General features: G+C 46.0%; 1 protein-coding gene across 1 annotated transcript in view; it reads left to right on the forward strand.

Moving 5' to 3' along the window:
- The window catches only part of COL5A1 (collagen type V alpha 1 chain), a 240,437-nt gene that overhangs the window by 141,402 nt on the left and 86,393 nt on the right, over window positions 1-12,642 (forward strand). The window contains exons 21-25 of the mRNA XM_058159325.1: window positions 2,227-2,280; window positions 3,470-3,514; window positions 8,525-8,578; window positions 10,610-10,654; window positions 11,401-11,454. Coding sequence (XP_058015308.1) covers window positions 2,227-2,280; window positions 3,470-3,514; window positions 8,525-8,578; window positions 10,610-10,654; window positions 11,401-11,454 — 252 coding nt within the window. The remainder of the gene's footprint in view (window positions 1-2,226; window positions 2,281-3,469; window positions 3,515-8,524; window positions 8,579-10,609; window positions 10,655-11,400; window positions 11,455-12,642) is intronic.

A 12,642-nucleotide genomic window follows, 5' to 3' on the forward strand; every position in this document is an offset into this window, starting at 1 on the left:
CGCTTCTGAATTTGTCACTCTTCCAGTTCCAGACACTCAGACATGGATGAAACTAAAACGGGGGTAGTTTGGGTAGTTGGTGGTGGGTGCTCAGCCATACCATCAAGACAGGAGTCTGTAGAGATTTTCCATCATCTGGGTCCTGGTTGTCCCAAAGGTGCTTTTTCAAGAAGCAACTGGACTTTCTGGTTTTTCTTGGAAGATGTTTCGCTTCTCATCCAAGAAGCTTCTTCAGCTCTGACTGGTCATTTGCATCCTTTTAGAGGGTCATTGAAGCAAGAAAGTCCAGTTGTCTCCTGAAAAAGCACCTTTGGGGCAACCATGACCTGGAATACTGAAAATCTCTACAGAGTTTTAGCTATGCAATTTGGGATGAACATCCTTGGAATGGGGTGGGAGTAGGAATGGATTTCCAGAGGGAAAATTGCAGACTGCAGGAACCATTTGCACCACTCAGGTGAACCTGAGGACACAGGTAAACCTCCCAAGTGGCCTCAAGGACCCTCTAAAAGGATGCAAAGGATCAGCTGTCTGCAAGGAATATAAATCCTTCCATTCCCCACCATCCAGTCAGAGCTGAAGAAGCTTCTTGGATGAGAAATGAAACATCTTCAAAAGAAAAAAACCAAGAAAGTCCAGTTGCCTTCTGAAAAAGCACCTCTGGAACATGGAGACAGGATTTGGCATTTGAACAGAGCATATGATCTGAAGATGCGCATTGTGCATGTGTGAACACAGTCAGAGAGTTAGGACTGCTGTGGGGCATAATGTTGAGTGCTACTTTGGGGTGCTCTGTGCATCTTTTATTTGTTCTGCTTGGCCGTCATTTGTGCTCAGGCAATTATTAATGCGACGTTAGCCTTTCACAGAGGAAGGGCAGTTGTTGTCACAGCAGCTGCTTGGACTGACAAGGAGAAGGGAGGCTACAGATTGGCTGCAGAAGTTGTCAGTCACTTTTTCTGCCTGAGGGAACAGCCCTTTCCTCTGCTTCTGCCAGTCTCCTGGGGTTTTGTTGCCTCTGCCCATAAGACCGTCTGAGCATCTGCACTTCTCACCAGGGATGATGAAGTCCTTGGTGCTCCCTGAGCTCGTTGGTTTGCTTGCCGATGTTTCATCACCCAACTTATCAGTGCACTGATGATGTTACCCAGTTGGGTAATGAAATGTGGGCAGGCAGATCATCAATCTCAGAAAGCACCAGGGACTCCCCAGTGCAAAGCCGAGCTAAATTTTTCTTCTATTCAAGAGGATGAAGTTCCTTGGCTGGGGAGAGGAGCTATGGAGGCTGGTGTGGCAGCTCCTTCAATGTCAGGGTAATGATGATTTAATAACTGACCAACTGCTGTAAGGCTGTAATACTGAAATGATGATGCAATGAGAATGAGTCAGCAGGATTATTTAACTGATATCATTTTAAGAGGCTGTATATATAGAACACAGTGGCTCAGTGGCTAAGACGCTGAGCCTGACGATCGAAAAGTCAGCACTTTTTGATGGTCAAATAAACTGTTGTGAGAACAGGACTACATAGAGTCGAGTCGAGTCGAATCTTACAGTAGAGTAGAATTGAATCGAATCGAATTGAATCTGGAAGGGACCTTGGGGGTCTTCTATGGTTTTGTCCAGTCTTTTCTTGAAAACCTCCAGTGGAGGAACAAATAATGCATACTAGGAACTTTTCACTTGGGGTTTCAGCCCCACAAAATGCCTTTGTGCTGTTAGGCTTCAGACAATAGGTTGAAATTAGGGTCCTTTTGGGTCAAGTTTATTTTTGCCCACATATTGTTCAGAATACTGAATGGACTTCTCTCTGCTGGTTGCCAAAAAAACTGTCAGTGTTTTATTTTTGTATTTTTCGGTGGATGCTAAACTCAGGTTTTGCTGATCTGTGAAACGGTTGTTTCAGCTGATGAAAAGGCAGGCAGCTGTTCTCTCACCTGGTGGCTGAAGAGGCTGCTTAAGCCCCCCCCCCAAATAATAAAGGTGGAATACAAGTAAATCAATCAATCACACCTCCCTGTAACGGAGGCCACCTTCGGTCTTGGCTGCTGCGCCCTTCGGTCATGGCCAGCGTGGTCACACAGAACTAGGTCTTCTGCTCAGGTTGCCAGCTCCACCTCAACTTTGTCCATTGCCTTTTCCAGTGCAAAGTTTATAGCGCAGCACAAGCTGAATCTTCTCGGCTCCTCGTGGACACTTTCAAATTAAGCTTCTTTCTTCTTGCAGGGTCCCCGTGGTTTGCTTGGGCCGAAGGGACCTCCGGGGCCACCAGGACCTCCGGTGAGTAGAAGGAAATATTTTGGCAGGAAGCCGGGACGCCTCTCTGCCACCCAGGACCACCTCCCGTCCTTCAGCTCTCAAGGGCGTTTTCTCGCATCATTGCAGTGGCAAAAACACACACTTTGCACTTTGCTTCTCTGATTTTGCATGGAAATATTTTTCCACCCTCCTATGTGCCGCACAAATGCCGATCAGAAGCAAGAGTTTTCAGGGCCGATTGCAGGAAAGATGCAGGCCGTCTGGGGGAAAATGAGTAGGCGGCCCGTTCCCCCCCCCCTTCATTCCTCCTCCCAGGCCGGACAGGGCTTCCCTGGGTGCAACCACGGTGTCTTTGCCCCTGGACCTGCAGAGTAGGAGAAGGGGACCGTCCAGTTGACCTAGGGGAACCCCGGGGCCCGTGCGCTTGATCCCACGTCACCCTTCCCTGAGAGCAGGACAAAGCTGAGCACGAGGGAGTGGGTGGAGTGGGTGGAAACACTGAGCGAGGGGAGGGGGAGGTTCACCCAGTTCTTCTCCCTGCAGAGGATTTTGGCAAGAAAACTTCAGGCCCTCAATTTTGGGGCCAGGATGAGCCCAGTTTTAGTCTCCGTCTTTCACTCACCAAGGCATGATGTGAGGGCCAAACCTGCCGAGGATTTTGCTTGGGGGATAAAGCAAAACAGGCGAGTGATGTGGTGGCCTAGAGGTGGAGCTCTCGCTTCTCAATCAGGAGGTCTGTGAGTTCCATCCTAGGTAGAGGCATCATGTCCAGAGTCTCTCTCTGGACATGATGAGAAAAAACTTTGCATTGGCGACAGGAAGGGCATCCAGCCGGTAAACACTCTGCTAGCTCCATTCAGTTGCCCCGATTTCACCCTGCAAGGCATTATGGGGTCATTAAAAGAGGATGATGATGATAAAGCAAAACAGGCCTTTTTCTTGTTTTTAAAAATGCCAACATTTTTCCTGTTGAAAATCTTTGTTTTGCCGCTGTGTTTCAGCACTGTGATGTGAAATGGGGAGGGGACGCTCGGGAGCCCCCTGGGGAACTGAGCGTTGCCCAAGCTTTGCTCCTCCTGGAGTTTTCCTAGCAGGCTTCCCTTTGGGAGTCCCGGTTAGAGAGCTGGGAATAGGGCTGGGCTTAGTGGCTTCTGTCCGTGCTAACTGTGGTTCACGTGGTGCCTCTGCCTTTTTTGAATCTTCCCACCAGGGCATTGCTGGGATGGATGGACAGTCCGGCCCTAAGGGGAATGTGGTAAGTGCCTGCCCACCACGGGCGAGATTGCTTACTTGTGCAGCATAAATTAAATCCACTAATTACTTTTCAGACCGTCTTCATTTCAAAGCTGGTGGACATTGCTTTCCTAAAGTAAATGGCGCTAATTAATTTTACATTTCAAATTGATTTTCATGGGTAGCATATTGCATTTTCTTGAATAAAGAACTCGCTGGAGTAATCAGTGGCCATCAAATATTCCAGCATTGAGGGCTGTGTGTCTCTGTGTGTATCATGAGGCACTTAGGTACATAATTAGTTGCACACAGAGCTTACTCTAGAAGCCAGAAGGAGGAAAGGACCTGGAGGCAGAGGTCGTCCCGTTCTTGAAGGACCGTCCCAAGGACGATGGCTGGATTATTCTCCATGGTGCCCAAAGGACCTTCTGGGTGGGAGCCTTGCTGAGGGAGACCTCGACTCGAAAGCAGGAGGCTGGTCCTGCGTCTACGTCCTCTCTGTTGCTTTCACCTTTCTTTTCTGTCTTCTCTTTTGCAGCTTCTTCCTCATGGGTTCTCGTCCCTTACGTGAACTTACTCCACTTTCATAGAATCCTAGGGATGGAAGGGGCCTCAGAGGTCTTCTAGTGAAGCCCCCTGCCCAAGCCAGGAGTTCTTATACCATCCTGGACAAACGGGTGTTCAATCTTTCCTTGAAAACCTCCAGCGAAGGAGCACCCACAACTCTGGGAGGCAAGCTGTCCCCTTGGATTAATTGCTTGGAGTCCATTTTGAATTATGATGCCCAGGACTCCAAATGGAGTCTGACTGGATCAGAAGTGAATGGACAGTCAGTTCTGAGGGGTCCTTGGTGCTCTCTGAGCTTGGCTGATTTCTTGCAGACATTTCATTATCCAAACTAGGTAACATCATCAGTGCTAGTAAGGAGTGGGGTTTGCTCTCAGTTTATGTTCTAGTGTAGGGGTGTCAAACTTGATTTCATTGAGGGCCGCATCGGGGTTGTGTTTGATCTTGGGGGGGCCAGAGTGGGCTGGCCAGCTTGACATCACTTGTGTTGGGGGCGCCTGTGGTGACCCAAGCACTCTGTCGGCAAAAACTGGCTCCCGAGCTCCGTTTTCAGCTGGGAGGGCCTCCTGCAACCCTGGCCTTCTGCCAGCAAAAATGGAGCTTGGGGGAGCCGTGCGTGGCTCTCGCAAGCTCTGTTTTTGGCTAGGATGGCCCCTTACAGCCCTCTGCCAATGAAAACACAGCATGCAGCCCCCCCTGAGCTCCATTTTTGCTGGCAGAGGCACCGCAGGCCAGTCCTTCGCTGTTTCCTGAACAGCCCTGTGGGCCAGATCTAAACACCCCGTGGGTTGGATCTGGCCCCGGGGCCTTGAGTTGGACACTACTATTCTAGTGGCTTGCCCTGTCAGTGTTGGTGGGGGTGGTGTTAGCAGTTCTTTGTTTGGGCTGTTTATCATTTGGCAGTTCCTTATTTTGTAATACTTACTTCTTCTTTTTTTTTTTTTTTATTGAAAGAGTTTTTAAAAAAACAAAGACTTTTCCCCCCCCTCCCTCCCAGAAAACCCCCTTCCCCCCTCCCTTCCCCAGCTTCCCGGGTCAATCACAAGGTATTGTTATACATAAACCAAACATAGAATAAAATTTTCCTTCAATCCAGTTAACCTCATCCAAAGCTTTTCATCTCCCAACCCCTCCCATTACATAAAATAACTTTCTAATTATTCAAAGGCAATCTGATATTTCTTAATCTGATATCTGTTTTGTAGATAATCAATCCATTTTTCCATTCAATTAAATATCTTTCCTGCGTATTGTCTTTTAAAAAGCTGAGATTTTAGCCATCTCAGCCAAATTAATAACTTTCAGTATCCATTCTTCTATTGTAGGTACCTCTTCTTTCTTCCAGTATTGTCCAATCAACAGTCTTGCTGCTGTTATTAAATTCAGAATCAATTTAGTCTCAATCCCTGTACAATCCGTTATAATTCCCAAAAGGAAAAATTGTGGCAGGAACTTTATCTTCTTCTTCAGTACATTTTGAATAATCCACCAAATTCTTATCCAAAAGACCTTAATTTTCTTGCAAGTCCACCAAATATGAAAATATGTAGCGTCATCACAATCACACCTCCAACATTTCGCTTGGATATTAGGATACATACATGATAATTTTTTGGGATCTAAGTGCCATCTATAAAACATCTTATAAAAATTTTCCCTTAAATTCTGTGCTTGTGTAAACTTAACATTTCTAACCCAGATTTTCTCCCATGTTTCCAACATTATTGGTTCCTGAATATTCTGTGCCCATTTTATCATACAATCCTTTACCAAATCCTTTTCGAATCTATTTCAAGCAACACATTATACAATCTCTTTATATGCTCCTGGGTCTGATTTCTAATTTGCTTTATTAAATTTTCCTCCTTTGCATTATACCAATTTTTTGATCTTCTTTCCATCTAGCACTTATTTGCCCATATTGAAACCAAGTATAATTCCTCCCTTCTTCATTTAATACCTGTAATGATTTTAATTGCAATCTACCTCCTTCAGCATACAAAAGTTCTTTATAAGTAATCATTTCCTGTTTCTGTTCTATATTTATATTCTCTATTGCATGTCTAGGGCTCGCCCATATAGGAATCTTGTAATCTAATTTATAGGAATATTTTTCCAGACCATAAAGAGCACTTCTCAACACATGATTCTTAAAAGCCCTATCCACTTTTTCATAAAATAAATCGCATGCCATCCATATAACAAGTCATAACCTTCAATATTCAAAATTCTTTCCTCTGTTAAATTAAACCAGTCACTTATTACTGAAAGGGCTACTGCTTCATAATATAGTTTAAAGTTAGGCATTCTTAAACCACCTCTTTCCCGTGAGTCCTGTATTATTTTCATTTTAACCCTCGCCTTTTTACCCTGCCATATAAATTTGTTAATCCCAATCTGCCAATCTTCCAAATTTTTATCCTTTTTAATTATTGGTATCATCTGGAACAGAAACAAAAAACTAGGTAACACATTCATTTTAATAGCAATCCTTCCCAATAGGGATAACTGCAATTTTTACAGACACTCATATCATTCTGAACTTTTTGCCATAGCAAGTCATAATTATTCTTATAAAGTTTCTTGTTCGATGAGCTAATATAAACCCCTAAGTATTTAACCTTTTTTACTACCTCAAATCCTGTCATTTCCTCTAGTTTTTGTTTCTGTTGTATAGACATATTTTTAATTATCACTTTTGTTTTATTCTGATTTATTTTAAATCCTGATACCTTTCCATATTTATCAATTACTTCCAACAGAAATCTACTTGAATTTATAGGATTTGTTAAGGTAACCACTACATCATCTGCAAAAGCTCTAACTTTGTACTCATATTGTCTAATCTTAATTCCCTCTATTTTCGTTAATTCTCGTATTTTATCTAATAATGGTTCCAGAGTCAAAACAAACAATAGTGGTGATAAGGGACATCCCTGTCTCGTTCCTTTCGCAATCTTAATAACTTCTGTCAAACTACCATTTATTATAATCTGAGCTGTTTGCTCTCCATAAATCGCTTTAATTATTCTAACAAAACAATCTCCAAATTGCATTTTCTCTATTAATTTAAATAAAAAATCCCAATGCAATTGATCAAAAGCTTTCTCTGCATCCAAAAGAATAAGTGCTGCTGAAGTATGTAATACTTACTTCTTGAATGTTGGTCAGTTCTCTTAATCTGGGCTGGACTTCTGTTAATGGCCCTCAAAATAGCCCTTTTCTTGAAGAAGTTGCTTCCCTCTTCTGCCATACATGTTCCACTTGGTTGAGGAGGAGACCCAGGCCCCCTTCACATCCCACTGCCAGGACTCAGATCCTGTACATGGGTCCTTTATTTCCCCACCCAAATCTGTTCCTTTACATTTTCTCGCTGGTAAGTTCCCTGCTGCTCATTTCGGCTCCAGGTCTTTTTGAATCTGCTCTTTTTCCTTTGGTTGCCCCTGCTAGTTTTGTGTCCTCTGCATCAGGGGTCTCCAACCTTGGCAACTTTAAGGCTTGTGGACTTCAACTCCCATAGTTGAAGCCTTAAAGTTGCCAAGGTTGGAGAGCCCTGCTCTACATCTCAAGCCTAAAGGAAGAGCAGGAGCCCTTCCCTCCCACCCCTCTTTCACTTAGGAGAAGGGTAGTATCTTTCCTCAAGGAAGGAAGTCCTGTGCTTGAAGAAGGGCCGTTTTCCAGGCCAAGGTGACCACTGGTGGGGAAAGAGGCATCGTGGTTGGTGGGCGATCAGTGTCTCGCACAACATTGTGCAACTGTTGGGTCTCTGAACTCAGAGCTACCTCAGAAGAACACCCAGAGAAGAAGAGATAATAAAAAAAAACATTAGACTGTGCAGAAATGGACAGACTAACAATGAAGATAAAATAAAAAGAAGACACAGAATACTTTGAAATTCGGAACACATTTGATCAATGGTTGGATAATAGAAGTAGAAATTAGAAGTTTAATATTGCTAAGTAAACAGACTGACCCAGGCAGTACGCTGTCCACTAAGCACCTATTGTATACAAAGAGAAAATACATGAATAATTTTTTTTAAAAAAGGGCTATCTCAGAAGCAGCCTCAGGTTTGCAGTCCCATATTTCACTGTACTCAGAAACAAGAAAATGTTTTGGCTGCCAGATACCTGATCTGAAATTTCAGTGCTTTTTGAGTTGTTGTTTTTTTCAACCATAAAAAGCACCCAAAAATGACAAAACCAGGTAAAACTGGATGTTTCAGGGTGTTTTTTCATTAGCACTAGAGGTTTTCTAAATAATCGTAGTCAGCAGGATTATACTGCTAGGAGTCATATTCCTGGCAAGTACAGCAAGGAGTTTTGCTTGTTATTTTTTGCAGCGTTACTGATAAAAAGTATAATTGGTTATAGCCCAAGGTCTCCATGAGGGTTTTTCCTTTTGGTTTCTCTCAAGTGAAATCCAGCCAGCCTTGCTGAATATGCTCTTTATGCTTTATTTTCAGGGTCCTCAAGGTGAGCCCGGACCCCCAGGTCAACAGGGAACTCCAGGCGCTCAGGTGAGAAGGCGCGATTCCATTATGGGGGTGCTGGGGGATCAGAGTGAACCCCCTTTCGCTCTGGGGTTAAAATAGGACTTGGGATGGACGTTCTTAATGTCGGTCAGTCGATTAATTTGAGGCGTGTAGCAAATTCACTTCTTACCACTGTTGGAAAAAATATCCAGCTGGTTCAGTTCCAAGCCGGGAAAAAGATACTGGAAAAAAATGGAGGCTGATTGGAAAGATGGTTCAATGATGAAGCAGAAGCACATGGCTAGTTCTGGGCAGTGGACCACATGGAGTTGAGAGTGGGGTTTTTTTTAATATCTTCTCTTGGGCGTTGAACTTGAGCTTCCTGTTCCTGTGCAAGAACATGTATTCTACTGGCTGTTGTGGGACTCTCATAGTATCATGTACAAGTAGGAGTTTGGTTGAAAAGTTTGGCTGATCCCTAGGAGATTGTGCAATGCAGTGGCCTCTGTGTCTTCTGCTACATGGTCCTATTATGTCCTGGAGGGCCATGTCTCAATCCCATCACCCTGGAGCTGAAGGCCTTTTGTCTTGTAGACAGGCTGGCCCAGTCCTGCTGGGGCTGTTGAGAAAGGCGGGGGCTGCTTTCCAAGAGCGTGTTTCTCCTTTAGGGAAATATAATATTCTGCCTTTTATAATATTTCCCAACATATTTCATTCTTCTAGGAGAGAGGTGGGTGCTAACTTTGTACACCACCTTCAGGTAAGGTAGGAAAATTCCAGCCTAAAGATCTGGAAAGACAAACCACATTGGGGGCCCCACCAGGGCCACCCCTTCCTCTGTGGAAGAGGACTTCAGTGTATAAAACATTTTCCCTGTGGAAGCTCCACAGCAGCCTCTCTTGATTGAGCACGGTGGGGGGGAGGGGCGCAGTTCCAGGAGATTTGCACCTGGGAGCAGGACAGTCTTCCTGCCTGATACCTTCCAAGCCAGCATGGAGAGACACTTGATGTGATGGTCTCAGCACTCTAGAAGACGCCATGTTGGTGTTGGAAGAAATGTCCATCTGGGTTCAGTTCTAAGTGAGAAAAAGACACTGGAAACATGGAAACTGCTTGGAAAGATGACTTTTAATGGTGGACAGGATCACATCCCTTGATGATGTTGGGTGAAGGAGGAAAAAGGGCAGAGATGCTGAGAGTGCCTGAGTTTTATACCCTCTCTGGGCTTTTGAATTTGAGCTTCTATTCTGATTGGTTGTCAGACTCCCATGGGGCCATGCAGGGGCAACTCTGTAGGCTGTGTTTTTGAGTCCCAAGCTTGGTTGAGCCTTGCTGGGTGATGTCAGTGAGATGGGTAGAGGGCTAATCCTATCCTGTCCTGAGGGCCATGTCTTAATCCCATCACCCTGGAGCTGAAGGTCTTTTGTGTTGTAGATAAGATGTCTTTGGTCTTTCTGGGGCTATTTACAAAGGTGGGGGCTGCTTTCCAAGAACAGGTTTTTCCTTTTTTCATCCAGGAAGGTATAATATTCTGCCTTTTTAATATTTCCTAGAATATTTCATTTTTCTAGGAGAGGGGTTGCTCCACTGGGAAAAACCCAGAAGGCTTTTTCTTTCCTTTTCCTCAAGGATGGGAGTCCCAGAGACCTTCCTTTGCAAGCCTCATTACCAAGAACCTAGGAGAGTTGCAAGAGTGCCAGAGAGTTGAACATGCTTGGGTGCATTTGGGGTGGGGGGGGGTTGGGGGTGGGGGGAGGGCTTCTGAGCCTCTTGCCACAGCTTTCCAATGCAGAGGGGAGGAAGAGGAGGAGGTTGGTCTCCTGTGGGACATTGGAATCCCTTTTAGACTGAAAACCAACCCTACTGTTGCTGGATACTGTTGGAATTTGGCAAGTGTGTGTGTGTGTGTGTTTCATCTTGTTGTGCAGAAGAAAACCCAGGGTTTAAGCCTTGGCACCCGCAGGCTGGAAGTCTTCCCCTGGCTGAGTGAGGGCTGGGGTTAGGGAAGGATGCAGCCCTGTGGGGTTCCCCTGGGCCCTCTTTGTCTCTCACCCCCCCCTCTCCTTCTCTTTCTAGGGTCTTCCTGGCCCTCAAGGCCCCATTGGAGCCCCCGGAGATAAGGTAAGTGGATGGATGGCAGACCCTCTTTCTTTAGAAGTGACTGGAGGACTTTGGGGTAGTTCCTGCTCTTGTGCTCAAAAACCTGCCTGTATATTTCTTTTATTTTCTGTGCGGAAAATAAAATTTTATTATTTTTTTATTTCCTTTGCGGAAATAGATCAGACCTCCAGCCTCTTTATTACAGGGTTCCTACACTTGCACCCTCTGAAAACAGAGTGGGTGAAAACAGGAGTGGGTGCTGAAAATACGCCCAGGGCCAGTTCGGGCATTTGCCTACATTCAGACCGTCCAGCAAAGCCTCTGAATCTCTTCCGGAAGCCCCCACTGGTGGCTTTGAGTGGGCAGAGAGCAGAGACATCCCCGGGCAGCTTCTCCTCTCCTGCTCTGCCCATCTCAGGTTAAGCGGAAAGGCCCTTGCAAACAGATCAATAAATGTCAGAGAACCTTACCTGTCGGGTACCTGAGTCAACCTCGGCTCAGCTCCTGCAGTCTGCGATCGAGAGCCCTGGCTTATTCTGAGCACTCTGTTGGAGACTCCTTTGCAGTGTGAATGGGCTCCATGGGAGGGACGTAGAAAGGCAGCACAAATCTTGTACTTCATCCAAGATGTTCCAGAGGGAAGCCCAGGCCAGCTCCTGCTTCCTAAGAGGAGTTTCTGACAGCCGAGAGCATAATTGGCAAAGCAGTAAGCTGACTGCTGTTGCCATTCTGCACGTTGGTTGCAAAAATGACTTTTTCTTCCTTAGGGTCCTCTGGGAAAACCCGGCCTTCCTGGCATGCCTGGAGCAGATGGCCCCCCGGTAAGCTCTGCTGAGAACTCTACAGGAACCTTTCCTTCCTTCCTTCCTTCCTTCCTTCCTTCCTTCCTTCCTTCCTTCCTTCCTTCCTTCCTTCTCTTCCCTCCCTCCCTCCCTCCCTTCCTTCCTGCCTGCCTGCCTGCCTCCACTGGATTCCTGCAGTGGGCAGAGGGTGTGCAAGATGATCTCCAAGGTCCCTTCCAACCCTTCCATTCTATTAGCCTACGAACAAACCAGCATTGCTTGCAAAGAGCTGCAAGCATCGTTCTCCATAAAGAAAGCTAGATGGCTGTAAAATTCCACCCAGATGCCTGTAATCCTTGGTTTGCAAAGATATGTCCTTGGGAACCTGCCCTTCTCCAGTTTTGGCTTCTGCAAGAAAGATTTGTTGGTTGTGCATCTCTTGCATCTGCCTACATTAATCAGAGATCTGATTGACTCCCACAGAGAGAGGGAAGCTTTGGGGGGGAGGGAGAGAGCAATACTCTGCACCCTGGGACGGACCAAGTCCTGGCGGACCCGGTACATTGACCTCCGTTCTCTTGGGCCAGCCTGCAGAAAAGGGCCCCGGAAAGGCAGCAAGGGGTTTGCAGGTGCAGTTCCGTCTCTTCGCTTCTACTCTTTGTGGATAATTGGGAGAAGCACCAGCTGGAAGGCTGCCGGGGTGGGGTGGGGGATGGGCAGCACTGGTTTCTGGCAGGGGCAGCCATTGGCAGGTGCTCAGCCAAGCTGATTCCTAAAGATGCCAAGCTTCCTGCCGAGAGATGCATTCCCAAGTCTTGATTTGTGGTGCCCATCCATGGCTCGCATGAGGCCTGGCTGTCTTGGCCAAGATGGAGTATCCCGTAACCTAGAAGAATCCCCCCCTTCTGTTCCTGTTCTTTACTGGGCTTTGGGCCTTAGGAATGTTAATGACCACAGCACTTTCTGTCTGCCTGGCTGCTGAACAGGACAGCTGAGGCCGTTTGACTCTCCAAGAGATTCTCGCAGGCCAGAGTGCTCAGTCTCTTCACTGGGAGGGTGAAGAGAAGCTTGGCCAGCAGGCCCAAAGCGGGAAGAACAGGCAGCCCAGCCTTACACTTAGGCAAGAAAAACCAAAAGTACAAATATAGACTGGTGAAACCAGGCTTAATAGCAATAACTGTGAGAGGGATCTTGGAGGCTTAGTGGACAACCAGTTAAACATCAGCC

The sequence above is a fragment of the Ahaetulla prasina genome, chromosome 16, assembly GCF_028640845.1.
Source record: "Ahaetulla prasina isolate Xishuangbanna chromosome 16, ASM2864084v1, whole genome shotgun sequence".
NCBI classification, from domain to species: domain Eukaryota; kingdom Metazoa; phylum Chordata; class Lepidosauria; order Squamata; family Colubridae; genus Ahaetulla; species Ahaetulla prasina.